Source organism: Staurois parvus, unplaced genomic scaffold, assembly GCF_062004578.1.
Source record: "Staurois parvus isolate SC_StPar_1 unplaced genomic scaffold, SC_StPar_1.0 ptg000502l, whole genome shotgun sequence".
Taxonomy (NCBI): Eukaryota; Metazoa; Chordata; class Amphibia; order Anura; family Ranidae; genus Staurois; species Staurois parvus.
Genome location: NW_028318298.1, coordinates 1,879,519 through 1,906,725, shown reverse-complemented (window position 1 = coordinate 1,906,725; position 27,207 = coordinate 1,879,519). Strand labels below are relative to the sequence as shown.

Sequence of the window (27,207 nt, the reverse complement as noted above, 5' to 3'; positions counted from 1 at the left end):
GCCTTGCGTTGTTTGTGGATGATATTTAAAATTTTTACCTCACGCCCCTCCCTCGACTTGCCCTATATCCAACATATTTTCTCTTCCTTCCACCTTTACTCCGGACTCCGCATTAACTTTTCAAAAAGCGAGGTGCTTCCACTATTCCACTCCCGCCTTCCGGTATGGACTCAAAATTCGCAATTCAAACTCGCTCCCAAACATATTATTTAGGTATAAAGAAAGGAAACTTGCTTCATCCTTATACACGTTAAACTATACGCCAATAATTACAAAAATTATTGCGGAACTGGACATGCGGAAGGAATTACCACTTTCCCTCCTGGGCAGATAACACCTCTTCAAGATGGTCAGTTTTCCAAAACTCCTTTACCCACTCCAAACCATACCTCTCCTGCTCAAACACAACGACATGGCGAAGCTGAACAGGGCAATATCGACTTTCTTATGGAAAGGCAAACGTCCCCGTATAGCATTGGATAAGTTGTTCCTACCAAGATGCGAGGGAGGCTCCAGTCTCCCGAATATTCGCATTTACAATCTTTCAATCTTTCTTGTCTACTTCGTATAGGCCTAGACTGGCTCACCCAATCCTCCAAATATTCTAACGATCATTTAGAATCTGCACTAGCATATCCTTATGATTTCTCGGCCCTGTTACACTCCAATATTAATTCTCTGCCGCCCCACTTAAAACATAACCCACTCATCCGCGACACCCTTATTACATGGAGGGAAGTCCGGCGCAAATTGTGGGTCTCTCCGTGGCTTTCACGCTTCCTTCCTATTCACCATAACCCCTCTTTTCCTCCCCCTCAATCTCACGATGCATATACTTGGCAATCTCAACAACTAACTTTGGTACAACAATTATATGACATCTCTCCGGTTTCCCTGAGACCTCTTAATAGTATTCTACAAAACTATGGACTTCCGGCACATCATTTCTTCTACATACTACAAGTAAGCAACTTTGTCAACTCCATGGCCCCCACTAAATCTACCAGATTTCAAGCGACATTCATTGACGTCTTAGCGAACTCTCGCAAATACAACATCTCAACCATATATAGTCCGCTGAATCTTCTTTTTACCAAGCATTTAGAGACATTCAATACAGTGAAATCCTGGGTCAAAGATTTCAATAATGCACTCACAGCTGACCAATTATTGTCAGGTTTCCAATCCACTTGTGCCTTTAATAGCAACGAGTTCTGGCGTGAACAACAGCTCAAGATTTTACATCGTGCCTACATACCATGCCTCTACTCCAAAACCAATCCGGCTCTGTCTACCTGCCCTCTGTGTGGAATTCAAAAACCATCCCTACAACACAGATTTTGGACCTGTCCTACTATTTCGGCATTCTGGCAGCAAGTGGTTCATTTCATATCCGTCATCACAGCTTTCCGACTACCCATCCACCCGCTGCCGTTGCTCTTCGGATTTATGGAACAGCCAATCATTGGTCTCTTCACAAACATCATCCTTCAGAGACAACAAATCCTGGATATCAACCTGTCTCTTAATTGCAAGACGTCTCATTCTCCGTCAAAATGGGTATCCAACTCCCCCCCAACCATGACGGGGGTCAAACAAGAACTCAACTCTCTCTTACGCCTGGACAGGCTTCACCTAATCACCTCTCCGACTACATCAAAGGAATCCCATTACTTTAGAAAATGGAACTCATATATTACAGGCTCCCTATCCATACAGGAGCAGGCTTTCTTTACCCAGATACGGACTCGCTATAACTATCTGTTAATCAGCCGTGTGCATTGGTTATTTATCTAATTGCTCGATTGTCTCTAGTTTTTATTCTCCTATACTTCGACTCCATAATTATTTTCTCGATCTATGATCCTTTACAAACTCGACACTATTCTTACACAATAGACCCTCATTAGCCGGATGGAGGATGACACTTCCTTCACATCACATCACCCATGGTGGAACCTGTACTAATATATATTTAATACATATACAATCTATAATTATTTATTTCATAATCATTACTCTCCAATTTCTCTTTGCCACTTTCTACATACGGATCACTGACCTGTATCTCGTTGCTTTTTCCATATCTCGGTCTTTTGGTCTCCTATTTCTCTATACTATCTCTACACCTTCAAATATAATCTTCTCTATTCCTGTGTGTTTACTGATTTGAGGCCATACTGTCTTATTTCTATATTTCACATTCACACCGACTTCTTTGATTATTCACAAACTTTCCCCCCCTCTTTCCTACTCATTTCTTTTCTCTTTTTTCTTCTCCTACCCCTTTTCCCACTGTCATTTATTCCCGCCACCCGATTCCTCAGTTGTTCTCTCCTGTACTGTGTTTTGGACACAGTATGGGCGGTATACTGTGGACGTCTATGTACATCTACATTACTTAACATCAGATACTGGCAAATTACACCAAGGTCAGCTCATAGTCGGATTGCATAATCCCTACTGGATGCTATTTTCTCTAAGCACAAACCTCTTCCTTCACACCTCCTCATACTACTTTTCCTAACTGTTCATCATCACGACTAGTATACCTTAGTATCGTAATAATGCCCTTTCCTAACGGCTATCACCGCTCTAGGGTTGTGTTCTGTTTATTTGCCACAATACTATACCCCGCTAGAATTGATATCACATGGGTACCATAACTGTTTCATTATTTCTATGTGTTTGTAATTTGTTAAAACCTATTAAAATTTATTTTTTTTTTTTTGAGAAAAAAGGAGGGACACCAGACCTGACCAGACCTTAAAGGGGACACCCTGGTTCTGGGATAGATATCTCTAAATGTGCAGTGTGATTGCGTATCTGGTGAGTGTGCAGTCTTTACACTTTTTCCTCATCACCAATATTAGGACCAGTCATTTGGATTCGGAAGACTCCTAGGCACTTTAACATTTGGACTTATACATGGCACTGTGCACATGGCGAGTCACTGATTAGTGATGCACTACACTTATTTTAATATATATATCTGCACTATGTCACTTTATCACTCACTCTGTGATTTTCAGGAGTACCAGTGATATTTATTGATGCTTGAACTACGTCATTTAGACATGATTAAGATTTTAGATGTATTTTTATTCGAGCGCTACACGCTGCTGTTGTAGAATCCCTAGAAAACCTGAGGAAGCCTAGAATTCTATGGAAACCTGGTTGAGAAACACTAGCAACAGGCTAAGACTCCCCCCAAGGTAGAGAGTAAAAACCATGGTCAGTGTAGAAATGGCCCCTTACCTTGCTGTTTATTGAAAAACTGCCCCCTTGCATTGGTGGTCAGTGCACATGGGAGTTCAATCCACCATTGCTCAAGGAACACCTAACAACCTCAGAAAGAATCCCTGTTGAGAATCACTGTTCTAACTGGTTCAAACAATTAACACACCTGATATGCATGACACGCCTAGTTAGGCTTTTCATAGAAAAGAAAAAAAAAAAGAAGAAAAACAACATACTACACAAATGACTTCTAAAGAAATGGAACAAATGACTTCCTATGAAAAAAGCTACACAAACAACATCTTTCAGCAATCACACACGGACAGAGCATTGTGTGATTACACAGGACTAAGCGTTGCAACATGCTACTGTATAACTTTCTGCATAGGGAGCCATTTGTTTAATGATCATATGCTACAACTAGTAATTAAATGGCTAGCAACTAGTGGCAGTGGGGAGCTACTAAAAGTGCTTTTCAATAATAACTAGAACATTTAAGAATCATATGCATAAATGCAAAAGTAGTCTAAACTTATGCTTACCCATTCATCTTGCAAAGACTTCAGTATTGCTGGAATACTTGTTGCAGAAGGTGGTTTTGGACGAACTGGGTGAGCAACTATAAGATGGCAACAAAGAGAGCAAATAAAAATCAATTTAAATACCTAAAACTGTTTACTGTTAGAAAAATATCTCCATGTAATGCTGAAAGCAGAACCAGAATTCCCTATTAAGTGGTGCAGCACTTAATTTTAAGTACATTTGAAATTTTCCCTTAATAGCCCTGAAAAGATTCACAATTAACCGTTAATCCTGCCAGTGAGCTCCACTTAACGCAGATGACAGCATTGTCGCACTGCCCCCAAAATTTACAGCAGCATTGTCATTTATGGTAGGCCGGGCCTGTCTGCACAACAGGGAGATAAGAAGAGGTTGTCAGGGTTGTGACAATGAGCAGTGTCACTGTGTTACATGCTCATAGGTGGTTAATTAGCAGCCGACCACACCTAGCCCTGGCCTCTACTTTCTTGACTGACAGCACTGCCTGCAGATTAAAAGAGCACTGGGCTAACGCAAGATAGGAAAATATAATAACGTTTTGAGGCAATCGTATCACATAATATCTGTATTTATGACCTGTTTACACACACTGTTACAAATGCCTTCAGATGTACTTGAAGTCTGGGAATTCTGATCACTATCTAAATAAGGTGTCCGTTTATGACACACAGAATAGCTGAGATTCAGAGGATCACAGCTATTCTCTGGTCATTCACAGTTTATAACACCCAGGAGAATATGTTCAGCCCTTCTCTGGAGATCTGTGTTCTCCCTCCAGATTCTCCAGCCCAGAGCTGGAGAATCGGAGGGACCGAAAACTAAGCAGAGATAATTTACCTCTGCTTAGTAAACTGATCTTTTACTGTAATCTTGTGAGATTATAGTAAAATCAGCCGTTTTACAGAGTTTGTAGACCGTTCTCCAGCGTTTGGAGATCGTTCTCCCTTCGTTCGGAGAACTGCTTCATAAACTGCATTCACAGGAGAACTGTGTTCTCCGAGAATGCCGGAGAACTGAGCAGCGATCTATTACCGCTGGTTCATAAACGGACACCTATGCCAAAAAAAATAAAATGCAGACACCTTAAAAGAGTTCCTGAGCACTCAGCCCTGGTTCACAAGTGATTTTGAATGTATTCTAATCAGCAGGAATAGTATGACAGTTGGCAGGAAGTATGTTTCTATGGAGCGTTTTCAGAAATGTGTAGTTGATGTGCAGCTGTATTTTTACAAAAGGGTCCTGTGTGATTTTGTGGGAGTGCGATGTAATTTTGTGGAATACAGAGCTCAATGGCAACGGACTGTCTCTAATGTGTTTTTGCATGAATTGCAGTCTGCCTTGAGTTGCCTGATGTAAAATCATATTATTAACTGATTGCTGTTCAAGCACAACCAAATGCGATGTGCAGGACAGAATAAAAAACGGAGCAGTTTTAGAACGCATGTATGTGCACCTGGGCCTAAAGAGCCCCAAAATAACGAATTCTGTAATAAACAAAATTTTGTAGTCGTATTTAATGTTAGTCTGCTCATTCCCAGTGGGAAATCAAGTGTGTTACCCCAGCAAATCATATTTCCCATGTGTGTGCCTGTTACCCTGTACTTGTCTCAAAAATTATCCTGTTTGGTTTGCATTTCTCCCTTTGTGCAAAATACCTGCCAGCCCCCTTGCTTTCCCATTACAAACGGACCATGCCAGGTCATGAGCGCACATCTATCCCAGAGTGGTCGGTTTGCTTCTTTGAGTTCTACTTAAGAGGACATTCTTTTATGTACACGGTCAGTGCTTGCTTTCCACTGTGCAAAATTTAGTATATACTACAATATCATTTGTGATTCCTTTCTTAGCCCGGGTTCACACTAGATCCTACTTTGAAATCCTGTGACTTCACTTGATGTCACAGATGTCTATGCAAGTCACACCTGAAATCACAAAATAAAATATAGGAAAATCAGTGCAACTTCAAATGTCATAAGTCAGAGTTGCACAGCTCTATTGTTAATAGGGTGCGACTTGTCATGCGATTTGAAAAACTGTCAAATCGCATGACAAGCTGCAATGGTGTGAACAAAAAATCCTTGATCCGTAGTGATCTGGTGTATAATTAAGTGTTCTTGCATGGCAAGACCACTTACTGTTATCTCACATATATATTATTATAGCCAAATTTACCACCCTAACTCCTCCCACAGTTTTACACTACATAGACAGTAATATACCGAAACGTGCGGATTGTTCCCGATTGGTGTGCTATTACTTTGTGGAACGTTTTGCTGAATGGTTCACAAAATATCAGCGTTTTTGTGGTGAAATTCGTCCCATAGGAATGAATGGCGGAATGTTCAAAACTAGAGTGGGAGCTGATAAAAGCTAGAGTGTGAGCAGAAAAATCAGGACATTATTTCTAAACTGCCATCACTCCCTCATTTTCAAGCCCACCTACACAAATCGTATATCAAAACGTTCAGCTATCCCTGCTGCCACTAAAAATGTCCACAGCTAAGCCACAATCCTGATAGTTTTCACAATATTACCATTTGTTTGCAACTCACGCCGCCCATTGACATTCATTGAAACTCCACTCTAGCCACCTCAAATTTGAAGGGCGATTTCTAAACTGTGACTTCATTTTTAATATTTCAGACACATACTATGCATCAAAACGTAGGTCTGTATCTTGTGATTCTCACAATATAAAGCGCTTTGCTGTAGGATTTATAGTTTTTAAACTACAACCGTTTGAAGATGGCAACCGCCAGTGAAGTGAGCACGTTGGAGCAGTTTGTTTTTAACCGCTCGTCTCTGCCCTTCCTGTAGAGTGAGTTGCCATAGGAACCCAGGTGTGTGAGCAGGCAGCAGAGTGACAAGCCACTCCACCCAGTTACTCTGCCCACTCCAGTTGTAGACTACTGGTGAAGGCAAGAACACTTCACACAAATTCCCCAGAAGTTACTATTGTGTCACAAGTAATGTATTGTACATTTGTATAAATAGGCGATAATGGTTTGTTGCACGGGGGACAGGAAGCGCTGGATGTGTATACAAATCTTTTTTACTTATCCAGGGGACAGAATTATCCAGCTGCTGGGAAATAAGCAACAAAAGGTTGTTGAGTAGGAGAACAGAGTGTCCGTTTAATATCTTTACTTGAGAGCACAGCCTGCCAGTACTCCAGGTGGTCAGATTTGTGCTCACCAGCCCTCCTGCACAACTCTTGACTGGGAAGATCGGTGTGCTGCTGTTTTTTCCTTGTGGTATTCCCCCTGCCCAGCTGTCACCATGTATTTCTGACCAAAAAAAACAGCAATAGAGATTTGCTATGGCTCTTTACATCTATACACACACCTAATATAAATCTATATATGCAAAACACATATATACAACATATCTGGTATCAAGCCGTCAGGAGCAGACCCTTGAAGTACTTTAAGTTGAGAGGTGGAGTCTACATGGATCTGACTTGTTTTTCTGGCACATCCCACAGATGCTCGATGGATTGAGATCTGGAGAATTAGGATGTCAAGTTACCACCACAAAATCGTTGTTTCCACAAACCATTCCTGAATCATGTCTGCGGTGTAGTAGGGCAACTTCGGCTGAAAAGCTACTGCCATCAGGGAATACCATTTCCATGAAGGGGTGTACTTTACTGTAGTCACCAGCAATGCAATGACATGAATAGTAGGACCAAGGTTTCCCAGCAGATTACCCAAAGCATCACACTGCCTCCGCTGGCTTGCCAGGAGGGCATCCTGGTGCCATCCTTTCCCCAGATAAGCAATGCACATGCAGCCATCCATATTATCTAAAATAAAATGTAATTCAAAAGACCAGGTCACCTTCTTCCACTGCCTGTTGGCCCATTTCTGATGCTCATGTGCCCATTGTAGGTGCTTATGGCTATGGAAACAGTCACCATGAGCACCCTGACTGGTCTGTGGCTACGTAACCCCATACACAAAACTGCACTGGGCAATTTTTCTGTCAATCAACTTCATGGACAACATGTTTACCTGCTGCCTACCCTAGCTGCTGCTGCCTCCTCTAGCAAGGGAAAAAAAAAATCATCTCCATTCAACAGGAGAAAACAGACAGGGGCGCGCTATACAGTGACTGATCACTGTGATAGCCAATAAGAAGCTACCACAGCTATAAAGTACTAGGTCTCCTGGTTCCCAAACATCAGTACGGGACCCGGGGATCTCAGCCTGGTCTCTGTGCCCTGCTGTCTGTGCTGGGAGCGTGCTGAGCAGCACACTTCCAGCACAAACAGGAGAATGCATATATGCAGTCTCACGGATAACTCCCCTCCCCACTCCTTGCCCCTCACCAAGATACTAATCTTAGTGGGAAGTTCAGCCAAAGGCATTTTATCCCACCCATCGTTCAGACCTGAGGTGCTGTAGCACAACCTCAATTAAGCAGTTTAGGAATCTCAAAATACCAACAAATATAATAAGGTTGGGCAAAAAAAATTGAGAATGGGCAAAAATGTAAACAAGGAATTTGCACTTATTTGTAAATTCCACAATCTTGGGAGCAAGGACTCAGGCGCATTCATAAATCATGGGTTATAAACTAGTACATTCAGGTGATAAGACACTGGCAAGTTTTTGAGGACATGTCCCACTGGGGATTATGGGGACATAATCCTACCCCACTTTGTGAATCCTTAGTTTCATAGAAAGCAATGCAGAGTTAACAGAGTTAGAAAGGGTGGCCTGTGTCCTGTACTCGAAGATGTTAAACTTGAAGTCAAAATGGCTCTATTTTAATCGTACTGTACAGGACACAATCAACTCATTCAAAGACCATGGGACATGGTCAAAAGATGGATACAAAGGGTGGGCAAAACTAGGCAAATGGAACTGTGCTAAAAGATCCAAAAAACAAACAAAAAAAAAAAGTGTCAAAGACCCAAATTGAGAGTACTGCTGCCAAGAACTATGTGACTAAAAACTGCATGTGTAGAAGTTTGGTCATTCATTTGATAAAACCTTTGAGAAAGTATGAACACAAGACCACGTGGCAACCTAACAGTTGATATCTATTATACACTGTATTTGTGTTGACTATGATGGTTCCTGTATTTTCTCCCATCTTGTCTACTGGCTAGGTCTTCTTTTTGAGCATTGGACGACACCTATGGCCCCCTATCTGCTGCACACACAATGTTATCACGTGTATGCAGGGGGGAGGGATTAGTGGCCATTTTGTTTATAAATAAGGGTGGAAAACCAACAGAGCCACCATGGTTTTTTGCCATGTGGTGACACATCTGAATGTGCACATTTCTATGCACCTCTGACGAAGATCTCTTTACAGCCAAACATGTTAGGTTTTCTTTTGGTTATGGCCATACTACATTTTACTTTTGATACACATTTTTATTCACATGGCTATATGGCTGCGTGAGAGACAGTAATAGATTTTTTTTTTTTTACCAGGTAAGTCGACTCTGAATCTGGTCTAAGAACACCAAAGCAAATACTGCATTTCTGGGCAATAGCTGGGACTGTAGGGCTTCAGGGAGTCAGACAAAGCTTTTTAGTGTTCACAGTGCCTTAGACAATAGAGCCAAAGCCTGTTAATAGTGAACAGAGGACTGTACTGTCCTCCATTATCCCTGCTTGTGCTGATGCAAAAGTGTGGAGAGATACTGACCAGTTATATGACCCTTGACGATATGGTGGGTCATTGGTCTTCTCCTACATATCCTGCATCTCACAAAATTCGGCATTTACAGTAACTATACAGCACTTAATGGGATATGACATTTTTAAATATTAACAAAGTTGAAATATTAGCTCAATGGTCACTTATGCATTGGTAGATTCACCCCCACTTTTAGTGCTAAATAAATAGTTTCCCCGGTTAAGCAAATATTTTTTGTTACGACATACGACTGCAAAGTTTTTTTGAGCCTTGGTTCCTCAAATCCCAGGATATTACTATAGATATGATGACTGATTGACTGGAAACATGCTTCAGGAGACAGTCATATTAAAAACACATATGAGGTTGCTAGAAATCCCTACTATAAACAGGGAAAACACAGATTAAGGTCTGCAAGGGCCCTAAAGGCAGTACAAAAATTGCCAAAAGCAGCCCCGGGGACACAGGCTGGACACCAAGGCTCCTACATCCAGGAAATGCAGAGAGATTTCCTTTGCTTGCTCGGGAGCATAGAACAAGGATGGCAGAACTTCCGTAAGAAAGAATGCTGAAAACCACCTTGAAAAAAGGAAGAACGTTTTAGGTCACCCAGGCTCCTTTTGCCCCCTTGATGGTTGGGTGGAATTGTCTGGACTGCATACAAACTGGGTGACTCCTTAGGAGAGACAAGTGCTGGAGTGACAACCTGACTGCTCTGAGCTCCAAGACGTCAACGGGGAGTTTGTTTTTCTCTCTTGTCCATGTTACCTGAACTGTCAAGGATTGGGAAAAAAATGTGACGTGGCTGAGTGCTGATGTGAGCAACGCGGCTGTCCAAGCTCCCCACTTCACATCCTTCCCATACCTCCGATATAGCATCCTGAGCTGGTATTTCACCCCACCAAGGTCTTTAACAGTCCCCAGCCACCCCTCCACCATCCTATGATCAAAGGCTCATACAAGGGCCCAGATGACCAGGAAGAAGGAAGAAGACAATGCTGCAGCCCACAACAGTACTGTTCCTCTTTAACAGGATACGCCAAAAGACAAGGTGAAGGACACAGCAGCATGGCTGGAGCTCTTTGCACACACAGGGTCCCCACAGCAGGTATATAAAATGGTCTCTTCTCTGGCTCACAAGCAAGAAAACCTACACAAGAACACTGCCAAAAGAGATCCACAGGCTGCTGCTGCACTACAAATGTCACCCATGCCTGAGTCTTCCTCTGATGAACCATCATTTAGAGAGGCACCATCTGCTAATAATGTAAAAATATGTGACGTCAGACCAATTTAAAAGCATTAAAAAAAAGTTACACTAAACCCACATAAAAACTAATCGATAAATGCTTTATTATATGCTGTTCATACTCAGTCACTATGGGGTTTGTTTTCTGCAAAAACTTTTTTTGAGCCAGCTGTTCTCTATCTCCTCATTCTATGTCCCCGATGCAATTGGAGTTTTTGCAGAGCAGTGTTGGCAGCTACTACACATGCTCAGTTTTCAGTGAGTTTCTATACTGAGCATTTCGATCACATCTGAGCAGCCCATGTGAATATGGAGTCACACATGTGAGCGTATACACAGTGGTAAATGGCAGCCCACTCCCTCCTCCTCCTTACTCACTGACTAGCTGAACAGGATGGGTGTTACACCTTGACTGATGGAGGCTTTACCTTCGTAATTCAGACACCAGCTGGAAGGGTGTGACACGGCCTGTGACTGGAATAAATCCACAGACACCATATTATTGCCAAAAAAATAATAAAGATTTGATTTCACATATACATTTTTATGAGGATTTAAAACAGTTTGATTTTATTTATTTTTACTGCGTATGCTAAAAGCTGGGGGGGTGTGTTTTTAAACATGTGACCGGCAGCAGAGGACTAGAAGTTCCTCCTGCCAGTTTCCATGCACACAGGTTTGGAAAGAAATGGATCAGGTGACATCGATTAGGAAAAATGTACTTCGATTTTTTTCATTATTATAATAATTGCAGTGCCATCATCCATATAGTAAATTTCAGTAAATTAAATAGTATGTGTTTAGTATCACTTTGCCCTAAAATGTCCCCGTTTCTTGTACACTGCAGCAGTTTATGCAGCCGCTATACACATAGCATCAATTTGCCCATGGCGGCACGTTACTTCCTGAGGACGTAGCTAGGCAAAATGTACATAGAAGCATGATCCCGTCACTTCCAGGTTTCTGTGACATCACATCCAGCCTGTCAAAAGCGAGGTTTGGAATGGCCGCCGGCTATCATTATTGATATACATACAAACACAGGCTGCATAGACTGGTGCCAGTATATGGGCACCATTACATGTGAGTGGATACTTATTTATTTTGTTATGCTATTTTCAATAAATACTACACTTGGAGCAATTTAATTTATTTATTTCAGGTACATGTATAGCACCATCAATTTACACTCACACACACACACAATATTCACATCAGTCCCTAACCATCAAGGGACATACAATCTTAGGTCCCTGTTATTCATACATACACATACTAGGCCAATTTAGACAGGAGCCAATTAACCTCTCAGCATGTCTTGTTGGAGTTTGGTTTATTTGAGCTGCTTGGAGCATTACCTTTATCTTGAGGATAGCCTGGGATTGTGTATCCATCCACCATTTGTGCACCCAGACTCTTGTGATCACCCAACTGGGGACAGTCATCTTTGACCCCCTGGGCACATATCCCTAATTAGGAGACCGGGAGGTCTGATCCAGGAGAGCCTGTTGTTGGTCGTCAATACTTATGATAACAAAGCGATATTTGACCACCTTAACCAAGGTCAATTTTTTCTGGCGAGTAAGAAACTCACTTATTGTCTGCACGTGGTGAACGAGCATATTTCTGGTCTACGGGACTACACCTTTATGGGATTGTCACCATAATATATTATGTTCACTATTCATCATATTTTGTTCAGGACTATTTGTTTGATGATATTGGTATTTCACTTTATTTTTTCATTTTTGTTATTTAATCATTGCAGTGCCTATTCTAAGCGCTGAGCAAACTGTTGGCGCTATATAAATCCTGTATAATAATAATATTAATTTGTTCAAGTGCAATTCACTTTTTATGGGCAGCGGTTTACTTTTGCTGGCTTAGAGCAGGCAACAGGCATTATTGTTTAAAATATTCACTAATTTAGGCGCCATAATATTGCTTTTTCAAATAAGTTGTGACAACAGCCTGGAAATTGTCCTGTGTGTTGAAAGGCAAGCCACAATGCCTGTGAGACAGCCATACCCAGTTAACAACTAATTAGGATTAATGTGATCCGTGAGCCTCCTCTCTTAGGCTCTAATACATGCTTGTATGAAAGAAACAAAATAAAACACACACACACACACACACGACATTCCCTTGAATGTCAAGTGCCTACCATACCTTCTAAGGGCATTTAACCCCTGAAGATTTAATATACTGCATTCCCCCTACTGCTGGAGAATTGGAAGTATACTCACCTCCCATAATTATTCTCTCCCTTTCAGGTAGAGGAATTTTCCTTTTTACTGGAAATAGATGAATCCAGCTGGGAAGGAATAGTGGGGCCAGTAAATCCCCCAACAGAACCACCCTCTGAAGAACTCCTACAGCTGACAGCACAGGAATAGGGGATTTGGCACTGGTCAGGTTGGGCAGGGAATGGATATCTACCAAAAACACTTAAGGAAGGTGGAGGTTGCTTCAAGCACTAGCAGATTCCTCCTCCTTTATCAAATGCCATTACCTAGAGTCAATCAGCCGAGAGAGGAATTCAGTCAGGACCCTTAATCTCCCTCTAAGAAGCCCTAGATAGGAAGAGCTCAAACAGAGCCCTGCCACAATAAGCCCAAACCCCAGGTGACAGGATGCAAGCTAGATGACAACCTAGCGACAAACAAATAAAAGTAGGAACAGCAACCTCCAGCATACCTATGTCCTGCTGGTACCAAGGACACCTGTATCCACCTGAACTGCAGTCTGCATTGAAGAATCCAACATGCAGCTTTAGCTCTTGTACCTATAGCATCCTGACAGCCTGTTCTTGAAGGAAACGCTATTAAAAAAAGGAAACCAGCCAGCCCTTCCCCTTTGCCAAAAACGAGGCTTAGAACCAGAGCCTCCAGCGCCTAGAAATGACTAACCCTACTAGGATTAATGCCCGTGCATCATCCGGTCAAACAGGAACACAGACAAGTCACAAACCTAATGCAGCTACCGCATGAGCCTCTGCTAAAAAGTACCCTACATTGCACGCACCCAGACTGGGAACCCACGCTGCCTGTGCTGATCCCTGTCAAGGGGGTATGCCACTCCCAGACACAGCCTTCACTAGACAAACAAGGAGAAAGGGAACCAAGCAAACCTCCTTCCATACGGAGGCGTGGTCTTGAAGGGCAGTTTAGCAGAGAACCCTACCAGCTGCTCCCAGAGGAGCCAGGAAGGTAAAAGTTGAGGGTGGAAGAAAGGTCTAGCCAGAAAAACCATAGTCTCCTCTCTCTCACCCTAGTTCCAGGTGATTCATCTCTTCCGACCGGGGGAAACAAAAACTGACCAGTTCATCAGACGGACATCCTTGTGTACTTGGTGATGTGTTTCCTGCTTCTGTTGGAGGAGATGAATATATCTCATGGGCTATCCTGGAAAACGATTTGGGAAAATATAGAATGTTTGTGGATTTTATGCAATCTTCAAAGCTAAAATGATGTGCAGAAAACACAAAGACAGCTCTGGCACTGAAAGGGTTAGTGTCACAGCTTGCACTCCTCCACAGCCAAGGGTATACATGAGTGTCAGTGAAGAAAAATCCTGCACTTGCCACAACAGATGTCTTTCATTCTGGGCAGGATAAAAGGAAGAAAACGCCACAAACAGCATACTCCCAAAAAGGGGAATTAGATACAGTGCTCCTCTGGGCCTGTACTACACCCTGCGTCTACATCAACCTGATGTGTCAAGCTGAATATCCACACAGCATCCTGTGCCCTACGCGACATTACAGGCAAGTCCCATGTGTTCTCCAGGAAGTTTCTGTGTACAGTCCCAAGGCTCAGCCGAAGGAGTTAAAATACAGAAGGACGCTGTTGTGGCTATGGTGCAGCCAGGGGTCTTTATAAAAGGTCCATCACCTAAGGACACTTACACAAAACTGAAGCTAAATGTTAGCAGGGTTATATAGGGGATGTCCTTAAAGCTTCATTTGCCAGTCTCCAGTCACCTGCTTATAACCCATGGCTAAGACTAAAGATTGTATCCTGCACAACTAAAAAAAAGTACTTTGATATAAATACATAAGCAGTCTAATTACATCTATTTCTCATCCATAAATCTGCTGTACAGTGCAGTTTCCTGGATGTTTCCAGCAAGATATGCACAAAGTAGGGAAAGCTACAAATCTAGTTATGTGGACTATCCTGCCAGGAACTTTATTCATGCAAAAGAATTTTCAATATCATCATGTTCAGTTTGAGAAAACCATTTTATGTTGTTCAATAAAGCTTACAGTAGGACATTAATAGAGGAACCATCAGTTGAGTGGTGTTCTGCACTCAGACAATATACCACCTTTAATTAAGTGCACTAGTGTATAGATAGGATAGATTTTGTGCAGGAAAAAGAAAAAAAAAAAAAAAGTGCATGTATTACTTTTTTTCTTTAGGAGCCCATAAAGTATTGTGCCCACGATTAGCAGATCGCAGGTGCAATATCAGGCTCTTGCAGACTGTCAGTACAGCGGTCTGCCCATACCTCCCATATAGGTAAGCAGTTACTGAAGTCCAGAAAAATCAATGAACCAGAAGAGCACTCACCAGCACCCTCACAGTTCATTAAGCATTACAAGCCATCTGCTGCAATGGAAGATCCATTCAGACACAGGAAACCGTGAATGAATGAGGTAGCCATGTGGGCGGAGCCCTGCATGGCCGCACTGTATTTGGATTGTGATAGCGGGTGCTGAGATAGGATCCGCTGCCTGCTGTCACAGTTCCGGCAGGTGCTTTATTATTATTATACAGTATTCATAAAGCGCCAATGGTTCGCTCAGCAAAGGGGGACAGAACATGTGACAGAACAATACCAATACAATGCAAAACATGAGGGGATAGAGGGCCCTGCTCTTTCGAGCTTACAATCTAGGAGGGAGGGGATAGTGGTACAGGAGGAGATAGCTGTGGGGGATGGAGTGGTAGGAAGAGTGGAGGAGGTCGGCAGGTTAGCAGGGGGTGGGGTAGGCTTCCCTGAAGAGATAAGTTTTCAGGGTGCGCCTAAAGGAGAGGAGAGTAGGTGATAATCTGATGGGTTGGGGCAGGGAGTTCCAGAGGATGGGTGACACCCTGGAGAAGTCCTGGAGGCGGGCATGGGAGGAGGAGACCAGGGAACTAGAGAGAAGGAGGTCTTTTGAGGAGCGGAGTGTGCGTGCTGGGCGGTACTTGGATATTAGGTCAGTGATGTAGTACGGGCAGTATGGTGGACAGCTTTGTACGCCAGTGTTAGTATTTTGAATTTGATCCGATGCGCAATCGGAAGCCAGTGGAGGGATTGGCAGAGGGGGGGGGGGGGCGGAGATGGAGCGGTTGGAAAGGTGAATGAGTCTGGCAGCCGTATTCGGGATCGACTGAAGCGAGGATAGCCAGCGGCGAGGCAGGCCAGTGAGGAGGGAGTTGCAGTAGTCGAGTCGTGATATGATGAGGGAGTGGATGAGCTGTTTAGTGGTTTCTGGGGTTAGGAACGTGCGTATTTTGGAGATGTTGCAGAGGTGGAGTCTGCACGAGTTTGTTAAAGATTGGACTTGGGGCTGGAAGGATAGGTTGGAGTCCAGAATGACACCAAGTACTCTGGCCTGCGGGGCGGGTTTGATGGTGGCATTGTTGGATGTGACGGAGAAGTCAATGGGGGGTGGTGTCCGGGCTGGGGGGGGGGGGAAGACAAGAAACTCGGTTTTGGAGAGGTTCAGTTTAAGGAAGTGGAGCGACATCCAGTCTGATATGTCGCTCAGTAGGTGTGTGATTCGGGCGGAGACCGAGGGGGTGAGGTGGGGGGTTGAGAGATAGATTTGTGTGTCGTCGGCATAGAGGTGGTAGTTGAAGCCATGAGATTGTATGAGTTGGCCAAGGGAGGAGGTGTAGATGGAGAAGAGAAGGGGCCCGAGGACAGAGCCTTGAGGGACCCCAACAGAGAGGGGGAGTGAGGGGGAGGTGGTAGCATTATAGGTAACGCTGAAAGAGCGTTGTGACAGGTAGGATAAGAGCCAGGAGAGAGCAGAATCTCTGAGGCCGAGGGAGTGTAGTTTTTTGAGGAGGAGGGGGTGGTCGACTGTGTCGAAGGCCGCAGAGAGGTCAAGGAGTAGGAGCACTGAATAGTGGCCATTAGCTTTGGCGGTTAGCAGGTCGTTGGAGAGTTTGAGTAAGACAGTTTCGGTGGAGTGTAGGGGACGGAAGCCGGACTGTAGGGGATCGAGGAGGTTGTTGTCATTGAGGTGAGAGCTTAAGCGGGTGTAGACTAGGCGCTCGAAGAGTTTAGATGTAAATGGGAGCAGGGAGATGGGTCTGAGGTTGTTCGGGTCATTGGGGTCCAGGGAGGGATTTTTAAGTATGGGGGTGATGTGTGCATGTTTCAGAGGGGAGGGGAAAGTGCCGGAGGAGAGGGAGAGATTAAAGATGTGGGTGAGGGAGCGTAGGATGGAGGGGGAGGGAGGTCGTGGGAGTTGTGAGGGGATAGGGTCGAGGGGGCAGGTGGTGAGGCGGGCATCAGAGAGGATCTTGGAGACTTCCTCGATGGTAGTAAGGTCAAAAGGTGCGGAGTGTTGGGGGAGCTTCAGTATGAGGAATGTAGGGTGGGGTGGAAGTGGAGGTCAGAGCAGTGGTGGGGCCGTGGGAGAGGGGTGATGAGGGGGTAGCTGAGTGAGGGGGAATGGGGTTGGAGAGAGTTTGAGCAGCGACGAAGTCTCTGCGGGTTATGTCGAGGGAGAGGGGGGATGAGGGGGTAGCTGTGTGAGAAGGGACGGGTTGAGAGGGCATGTGAGTTGCGGCGATGTCCTTGCGAATTGTGTCAATCTTGTTTTTGAAGTGATTGGCAATCTCAAGGGCAGTGAGTGAGGTGCTGGGCGGAGGTGGGGGTGGCGAGAGTAGAGAGTTGAAGGTGGAGAAGAGTCGGCGAGGATTGGAGGAGAGGGCCTTGATGAGGGTCAGGAAGTAGGCTTGTTTTCCTGCATGGAGGGAGGAGGTGTAGGTGTGGAAGGCAGATTTGTAGCGGGTGAAGGCTTGTTGGGATTTGGTTTTGAGCCATAGTCACTCCAGGGCACGACTGTGTCGTTTGAGGGTTTTGGTGTGATCAGTCTGCCAGGGCTGGAGCGGTCGGGGTCTGATGTTGCGTGTGGTTAAAGGCGCTAGTGAGTCAAGGGCTGTTGACAGCCCATTGTTGTAGGCGGTCATAGCCAAGTCGGGGCAAGACAGGGGGAGGATGCTGTCGTGGAGTTGATCAGCAGCAGAGTGGAGGGGGGCAGGGTTAAGGTTGCGAAGGTTACGGCTGGTAGTAGTGTGACATTTGGAGGGGTAGGCGTTGGAGGACGAGGAGATAGAGAAGGTAATCAGGTTGTGGTCAGAGAGAGGGAAGGGGGTGTGAGGTTGTGGGGAGCGCAGCGGTTGGAGAAGACGAGATCAAGGATATTACAGTTGGAGTGGGTGGTGGATTGTATGCACTGTGCAAGTGCAAAGGAGGAGGTTAAGTGGAGGAGATGGGATGTGTCCGGGTTGTCGAGGTTGACAGGGATGTTGAAATCCCCAAGGTTGATGGTGGGTAGCTCAGAGGAGAGGAAGAAGGGTAGCCAGGAGGAAAAGTCATCCATGAAGCGGGATATGGATCCAGGAGGCCGGTATATCACAGCTTTAACCTCCCTAGCGGTATTCCCGAGTGTAACTTGAGGTAAAATGTCAGTACCAAAAGCGGTAACCCCGAGCTACACTCGAGCTTACCATGCGGCGCTGCATAGGGATTCCCTGCAGAGCTTACCTTGTCCAGCGCTCCCGCGATGTGTCCCCTGCAGTGTCCCCGGCCATCTCCTCCGGCCTATGCCGGCATCCGGCTTCTGTGTTCCAGTCCCTGTGACATCGGGACGTACGGGCGCCGGCGGGAAATTTTAAAAAATGTCATTTTTTTCGAAACAAATGTTACATAGTAAAACATTGCTGTTTCAACCCATTTCACATACATTTTGTCCCTAGTGCTTTGTCCTGTGCCCTGCCTGCATTTTGTCTGTTCTTTCTGCCTGGAAACTGAGAAAAGTCCATTGCGTCCAAAAAGTGTCCCTTTAGGTCAAAAGCAGGTTTAGATCAGCTAGAGAACAGCGATAGTAAATCAGAACCACTTGCAGAATTGAGTGATAATGATTTGTGAGGAAATTCGTCATCAGACACTGAAAACGATTTTGCGACTTGTGCGAACTTGGCGCTCCATTTCAAATTTCAGTGTTTTCGGTTTGATTATATTATTGAATTAAATGTATTATTATTTTTTAAGATTATTTATTAAATTATAATTTATGATTTTGTGTTTCAAATTTTATCATACCCGGGATGTTTAATAGACTCTTGTTCGGACAGATTTCAGTGAGTTATTCCTAAAAATTACAGCCTACAATAAATAAAAATACATATTTCCATGCAAAATAGTAGTACCGCTTTTAGCACCAAAAATATGAAATAATCATACCGCTAGGGAGGTTAATGATGTGTTACATCCTGAACATGATGAATATGGGTGTAACATGTTACTACAGGCGAGCATACCCTTTAAAGTGGTTCTAAAGGCAAAAGGTTTTCTTTACCATGCTTAGTGGGTATGAGAATACTGTTTATCAGTAGTGATCATGACACACACAGATCAAATAGTTTCCTATGGAGCAAAACACACAATAGCATGTAGGATGCATATAGTGTAAGTTTGAAAGTGGGAAGATCAAGGACAAAAAAGACTAAGTGCATACACTCAAACATTTACTGACCTTTGATATCAATCAACTGATCTTCACTCAAAGGCTGATTTGTGACCGGATCTGTGCCATTTTCAGCCAGGTACTTTTCAATGAGCCGTCTATCAAATACATGACCCGATACAGGGGAAATGCAAGGACGATCTGTGACCTCATTACTGACTGCAGAAAAAGCACACACAGTTTATACAGACATTAATTAAATGGTGTAATAAGAACTAGCGTATAGGAGTACAGCCCATTTTTAGGCTCATATTTCAAATAGCACAAAGCTTTAAAGGACTTTTTACCCACGGTCAATGCCAAATATGGAAAAATAAGTGTGAAAAGTTATGTAGTATTGGTGGTTTTACAAGTATATGCAGGGTGTACATAGAAATATATACTGCAAATAGTAGCAAGTCATTGTGTAGCCGATTTGTACACCTCAATCATATGCCTTATGCCATAAGTCTTTGTCCTGTTAACTTCCTGTCAAGTTGTGCCTGCAAATAAAGTGTTACTAAACCCAGAACTGTAAAATCAGTCTGTATATACAGTAAAGTATGCTTGTTATGCTCACAGTGGAACGGAAGGGGTTAATCCCCTGCATTGTGTAAAAAGGCTGTTTGATACTGTCTTCTCTGATCCTCCCCTTCTACTGTCCCCAATCCATTTGCTGATAAAACAGAGCCATGGGGGGCAAGCTGCACATGCTCAGTTTGGTGTATATTAATAGAGGTTTTTTTTGTTTTTCTTGGGAAAGTGCATGTGATCAGCACATGGCCAATCAGCACAGTACAGAGGGTCAGGGGTCATGCAGCCTCATAGGACAGTCAGAGCAGAATGAAAACTCCTCAAACGCTTTACCCAGTGCTCTTCTGGACATTGATAGACGTCACAAGACCGTTCTAACTGCTGATGAGAAAAAGGTATTTAGCAGTTTATATTTACCAAAAAAATAAAATTTCCATGTTCTGTGTACTGCAAGAGACCAGATATAATGAATGCAGATGCAGAGTCCTGAGGTTAAGAACACTTGAGTTTGGTTTCAGAGTTTTATAAAGCATTGTCTCACTGTACAAAATGGAAAAAGCAGGAGAGAGTGTAACTGGGGGGGGCGGAGCCTGGCTATGGCGGCGTAGACGAGCACGGGGTGAGTGCTCCCAGATGCCTCCGCTTTGCCTCAGATACCTGTTGGGGTAAAGACAATGAGCCAGGGACTTACCCGTGTGTAGCCGGATCTAAGGTCGGCGGCCCCGGGTGAGGTGGAGAGAGGGATAGCTGAGATGGGAAACGCTGGAGGAAGAACAACCCAAGGAGGGGGACTGCTGGGAGGACGAAGAGACGGGGCGTGATCTCGCGATCAGCCTCAGAGGAGCACTGGGAAGGGGAAAAGCCGGCCAGCATCCGAGGAAAGGGAAAGACGCTGATGCTTTCCCCCCATGCATAGTGATACAGTACGGACAGTGAGCCCCTAGCGCCCCTGGGTGAAAAGATCCTAACCAGAGAGGAGCGGGAAGTGAATTGCTGGAGGAAAAGCCCAGAGGAATCCCCCTGAAGAGAAAAATACATGCTTGAAGTTCTTTGCTGGAGGCCTACGCTGTCTTAATAATCCAATGGAGGGAATCGTAAGGAGAGGGTGAGTGTGGGCAGCTCGGGGCGGCCGAAATTGCATAATCTGCTTGAAAGATAAAGAGGATTAGTAAAAGGGGTGATTCCCTGGGGGAGTCTTCAAGTGACCTAATGAAATAACAAGAAGATACAGAAAGAAAATATATTGGAAAAGTGGACAATATAAAGAGAGGATTGAAATCTGAGTTTCAGGCCTAAAGTGTCTAGATCTTATTGTTGTTATCAGTATTTAAAGTGAGAGGAAGAAGGAGAAAAAGCGGAGTCTAAGAGATGAAAAACAAAAGTGTTAAAAGTAGTGGGCTAAAGGGGTCTTAGCCAGGTACAATAAAAAAAATATACGTCTCAAGGTAATGTGACTCCAGAAAGGTCTCAAGTTGTTGGGGAAAAAAAGTGAACTGGAAATAAGCCTGAAAGGTAGCCCTAAGCCCTCGGTGGGAACGAAATATAGTAGCCAACAAACAATAGAAAATTGGAGATAAGAGAACTAGAAAATGAGCTACAAGTACCAAACAAGAAGGAGATGGCGGATATGTTTAAAAATTTAGAAAAACCGATAAAGCAAGAACTGGTAAATATCCGGAGTGACCTGGGGCAGATGTTATTGAGGGTAGAGGAGACGGAGGAAAGAGTTAAAAACCACACCCAAGACATATCTGAATTGGAAAAAAGAACAATTTGTATCAGGAAAGATCAAAAGAAACTACTTTACAAGATGGAGTTAAAAGAAAATAGAGATAGGAGAAACAATCTCAGAGTAAGAGGAGTCCCAGAGACCGCAAAGGGAGAAGAGATACGAAGCATAATATGTAAAACTAGAAAATCTACAATTTCTGGGGAAATTGTGTAAAGTGTTCTTGCAAGTAACCCTTACCAAATGATTCATGAAATGTAAGCAGTGCACATTGCAAGCCTGACAGAGGGAGAAATGCATTTCAGCTTGTATTTTGCATCTCACAGTCCAGCCTGTGTGACTCATCTGACTCTTGAGTGACCTTTGGTTGCTATAGCAACTCACTCAGTCAGGCATGTGAGAAGCTGTGTTCTAAACACACTGCTGCAACTTGCCAACTTCACTGGCGATTGCCATCTTCAAACGCTTGTAGTTTTAAAAGTATAAATGCTACTGTGAAAAGGTTTATATTGTGACAATCACAAGAACCAGACCTAAATTTTGATGTATAGTATGTCTCTGAAATATTAAAAATGAAGGCACAGTCGCAGTTTAAAAAAGTCCCTTAAAATGTCAGATGGCTGTGAGTGAAGTTTCAATGAAAGTCAATGGGAGGGGTGAGTTGCAAACAAATGGTCATATTTTGAAAACTATCAGGACTATGGCTTAGCTGTGGACATTTTTAGTGACAGCAGGGTTAGCTGAACGTTTTGATATAAGATATGTGTAGGTGGGCTTGAAAATGACAGAGTGATGGCAGTTTACAAATCATGTTGTGATTTTTCCTTCCACAGTGTAGCTTTGTCATTTCTCACTGAGGTATTGCATGCATCAGTAGTCTGCACCTGGACTGGGCGGAGTAGGCTTGCTCACTCTGACACAGCTGGGTTGCTATGGTAACTCACTCTGAGAGGAATTTATATATGCACACTGCTCCAACTTGCCAACTTCAGTGGCGATTGTCATCTTCAAACGCTTATAGTTTTAAAAGTATAAATGCTACTGTGAAGAGCTTGGTATTGCAATAATCACAAGAAACTGAGCTAAATTTTGATGTATAGTATGTCTCTGAAAGACAAAAAAATGAAGGCACAGTCGCAGTTTAAATACGTCCCTTCAAATTTCAGGTGGCTGTGAGTGAAGTTTCAATGAAAGTCAATGGGAGGGGTGAGGTGCAAACAAATGGTCATATTCTGAAAACTATCAGGAGTATGTCCTAGCCGTGAACATTTTTAGTGACAGCAGGGTTAGCTGAACGTTTTGATATAAGACATGTGTAGGTGGGCTTGAAAATGACAGAGTGATGGCAGTTTACAAATGATGTTCTGATTTTGCCTTCCACACTGTAGCTTTCTCACTTCTCACTCTAATGTGACTCAGCTGCCCCTTGAGTGACCTTTGGTTGCACCTGTGACTCAGTCAGTCCCAGGTGTGTGAGAAGCTCTGTTCTAAACACACTGGTCAAACTTGCCAACTTCACTGGCGATTGCCATCTTCAAATGCTTGTAGTTTTAAAAGTATAAATGCTACCGTGAAAAGGAATCAGACCTAAATTTTGATATATAGTATGTCTCTACAATATTAAAAATGAAGGCACAGTCGCAGTTTAAAAACGTCCCTTAAAATTTCAGGTGTCTAGAGTGGATTTTCAATGAAAGTCAATGGGAGGGGTGAGTTGCAAACAAATGTTCATATTCTGAAAACTATCAGGAGTATGTCCTAGCCGTGAACATTTTTAGTGACAGAAGGGTTAGCTGAACGTTTTGATATAAGATATGTATAGGTGGGCTTGAAAATGACAGAGTGATGGCGGTTTACAAATCATGTTCTGATTTTTGAAAATTACTGTTTCCTTTGCACACTCTAGCTGTGCTCTGCTGCCACTGTACATGCACCATTCATTCCTATGGGAAAATTTTGCCACAAAAACCGAAATATTTCTTGAACGATTCGGCGAAACGTTCCACAAAGTAATAGCAATCTGATCGGGAACAATCCGCACGTTTTGATATATTACTTGTCTTTGTAGTGTAAAAACTGTGGGAGGAGTTAGCATGGAAAATTTGGCTATAAGAATATACTTGTGAGATAACAATAAGTGTTCCTTGCTATGCAAGAACACTTAACTAGAAAATCTACAATTTCTTGGGAAATTGTGTAAAGTGTTCTTGCCAAATGATTGATTAAATGTAACCTTTACCAAATGATTGATTAAATGTAAGCAGTGCACATTGCAAGCCTGATAGTGAGAAATGCATTTCCGCTTGTATTTTGAAGCTCACAGTCGAGCCTGGTGAGTCATCTGCCTCTTGAGTGACCTTTGGTTGCTGCACCTGGAGTGGGCGGAGTAGGCTCACTCTGCTGAGACAGCTGGGTTGCTATGACAACTCACTCTGAGAGGAATTTTTATAAGCACACTTATCCAACTTGCCAACTTCAGTGGCGATTGCCATCTTCAAACGCTTGTAGTTTTAAAAGTATAAATGCTACTGTGAAAAAGTTTATATTGTGACAATCACAAGAAACAGACCTAAATTTTGATATATAGTATGTCTCTGAAAGATAAAAAATGAAGGCACAGTCGCAGTTTAAAAACGTCCCTTAAAATTTCAGGTGTCTAGAGTGGATTTTCAATTAAAGTCAATGGGAGGGGTGAGTTGCAAACAAATGTTCATATTCTGAATACTATCAGGAGTATGTCCTAGCTGTGAACATTTTTAGTGACAGCAGGGTTAGCTGAACGTTTTGATATAAGATATGTGTAGGTGGGCTTGAAAATGACAGAGTGATGGCAGTTTACAAATCATGTTCCGATTTTTCCTTCCACCCTGTAGCTGTGCTCTGCTGCCACTCTAGATGCACCATTCATTCCTATGGGAAAATTTCGCCACAAAAAACGCAATATTTCTTGAACGATTCGGCGAGGCGTTCCACAAAGTAATAGCAATCCGATCGGGAACAATCCGCACGTTTTGATATATTGTCTTTGTAGTGTAAAAACTGTGGGAGGAGTTAGCGTGGCAAATATGGCTATAAGAATAAGAATATACTTGTGAGATAACAATAAGTGTTCCTGCTATGCAAGAACACTTAATTATAAACTCTATAATGGATAAGCCAGAAACAGAAGTGGTGAATCTAGAAGGTATATATAGAGTAGGAAGGATACAACAAAGAAGTGGAATAGAGAAACCAAGAGATATAATTGTCCAATTCCAGATATGGGGAGATAAAGAAGAGATTTGGAAAAAGATAAAAGGAAGAGCAAGTATCAAGTATGGAGACATGGACATACAGATTTATGCGGACTTGACACCAGAGACAATATGGAGAAGGAGATCTTTGAAACCCCTGTTAGAGCAGATGAAAAAGCAGAATGTGCACTATAGATGGGGTATACCAGAATGCTTAATCGGGTGGAAGAATGGAGTTACAGCACATCTGAGATTCCCTGAGGACTTAAGAGACTTTTGTGAGAGACTTGATTTACAAATAGTGGAAATCCCTGGGTGGGAGGAGGAAGAGGGGGATTGTGAAGGTAGAGGAAAAGAAGATTGGAAACAAGTTAGAAGAAGGAGATAGTAGGGGGGATTGAGGGGAGATATGGTAAGGTTTTTTGTTTTTTTTCTTTCCCCTCTTCTTTCTTTCTCTCTATACAGAAGGGGCTCTATAATGCTTTTACTGAGGCTTTAGAATTTTGCTAGAACCATATAAAATTTTAAAAGATAGACCAAGGCTATCCGAGGGGGGGGGGGTAGGGGGTGCCGTGCATGGGTGGAGTTCAACCCCAAGGTGTAAATCTATGGAGGGGTGGGTCCCTCAAAAGATAAATAGGCAAATGGAAAGCCTAAATAAGGGAGGGGTGGGAGAGGGAAATGAAGTTGGGGGGTGGGGGAGGGGGTTTTAAATCTGACATCTTGCATAAGAAGAGGTATAAGGAATGGGAAAAAGAAAGGAGATGTAAAAATAGGAAGAAGATAAATGAAATATGGAGGAAGTACATTTTGTAACCCATAATGTAAATGGGTTAAATTGGCCAGGTAAAAGATTTAGGTTATTTAGAGAACTACAGCATAGAGTGGCCTCAGTGGTATTTTTGCAGAAAATGCACCTTGAGTTAAAAAAAAAAAAAAAAAAAAACCTTAAGCTGAACTCTAGATATTATCAGATATGGTACTATGCAGATTCCCCAGTTAACAGAGCGAAGGGTGTAGCTATAGGATTTGAAAAAAATATTAGGTTTGAACTGGAGGATAGGAAAACTGATCCGGATTGGAGGTTTTTGTTCTTGAAGGGTAAATTGCAGGTCATTGAGTGTACGTTAGCTAACATATATTGCCCAAATAGGAAGCCGGAGATGTTTTTGAAAGGGGTTCTGAAGAGATTGATGGATTTTGGAAAGGGATATTTAATAGTGGCTGGAGACTTTAACCTATGTATGGATCCACAAATAGATACAACTTCTTTAGTGCAGAGAGGGGGGAATTATTCGATGGGATTATTGAAGAAGGTGATGAGAGAGAGTCAACTGGTGTATAGTTGGAGAATTGTGAATATGAGGGATAGAGATTATACTTTCTTCTCTAATGTACACGAGACATATTCTAGATTGGACTATATATTGATGGACTATATATTGATAGACCATCAACTCATTGAGGATTTGGCTAGGGTAAAAATAGAGCAATGACTTTTTTGGATCACGCTCCTGTTGTAATGAAATTAAGATGGGGAGGGAAGTCGTCGGGAGGCCTATCATGGAGGTTGAATGAGGCACTTCTCATGGACCAAGACACCGAACGGAAGATTAGTGAGGAGAAAAGGAGATTTTTTGAGGAGAATGAAAACGGGAGATGTATCATTGGCTACAGTGTGGGAGGCGCATAAAGTATACATAAGAGGAATCCTTAATGCAATTGGGGCAAAAAAAAAAGGGAAAGGCGAGAAAAGATTAGTGGGCTTTTGAAGGAATTAGCCGAGATGGAACTCCTACATAAAAATAATATAACAAAAGAGAGAGAGCAAAAAGTGATAAAAAAGAGGGAAGAATTAGAGAAAGTGATGGAGGAAGAAAAAATTTGAATTTTTAATAAAATTACGGGGGAAAGATATAAATGGGGAGATAGACCGGGAAAGTATTTAATGAGAGCCTTGAGGAAAAAAAAGAATAGGAATTATATAGATAAAATAAAAAATCCCAAGGAAGAGTTAGTCCACTCAACCAAAGATATCGCAAAGGTATTTAAAGATTACTATAGTAAATTGTATAACATTGCCCCCAATGATGTTACAAATAAGGACAAAATGGTAAATATTGAAAAAAGAAGGGTGTATATAAGAAACGCAGGACTACCAAAATTAAGTGAAGAACTATTAAACTCCTTAGAATCTAAAATTACACAGGAAGAATTAAAAATAGCATTAAAAAGCTTTACGACGGGAAAAAGTCCTGGTCCAGATGGTTAT

General features: G+C 42.9%; 1 protein-coding gene across 2 annotated transcripts in view; it reads right to left on the bottom strand.

The window, feature by feature from the left end:
* PRPF19 (pre-mRNA processing factor 19) overlaps positions 1 to 27,207 on the bottom strand; it is a 294,523-nt gene that overhangs the window by 247,841 nt on the left and 19,475 nt on the right. The window contains exons 2-3 of one of the 2 annotated variants that reach the window (XM_089689866.1): positions 19,470 to 19,619; positions 3,783 to 3,859 (exon numbers count right to left, since the gene is read on the bottom strand). In XM_089689866.1, coding sequence (XP_089545992.1) covers positions 3,783 to 3,859; positions 19,470 to 19,619 — 227 coding nt within the window. The remainder of the gene's footprint in view (positions 1 to 3,782; positions 3,860 to 19,469; positions 19,620 to 27,207) is intronic. The other variant, XM_089689867.1, reaches the window with a different exon arrangement.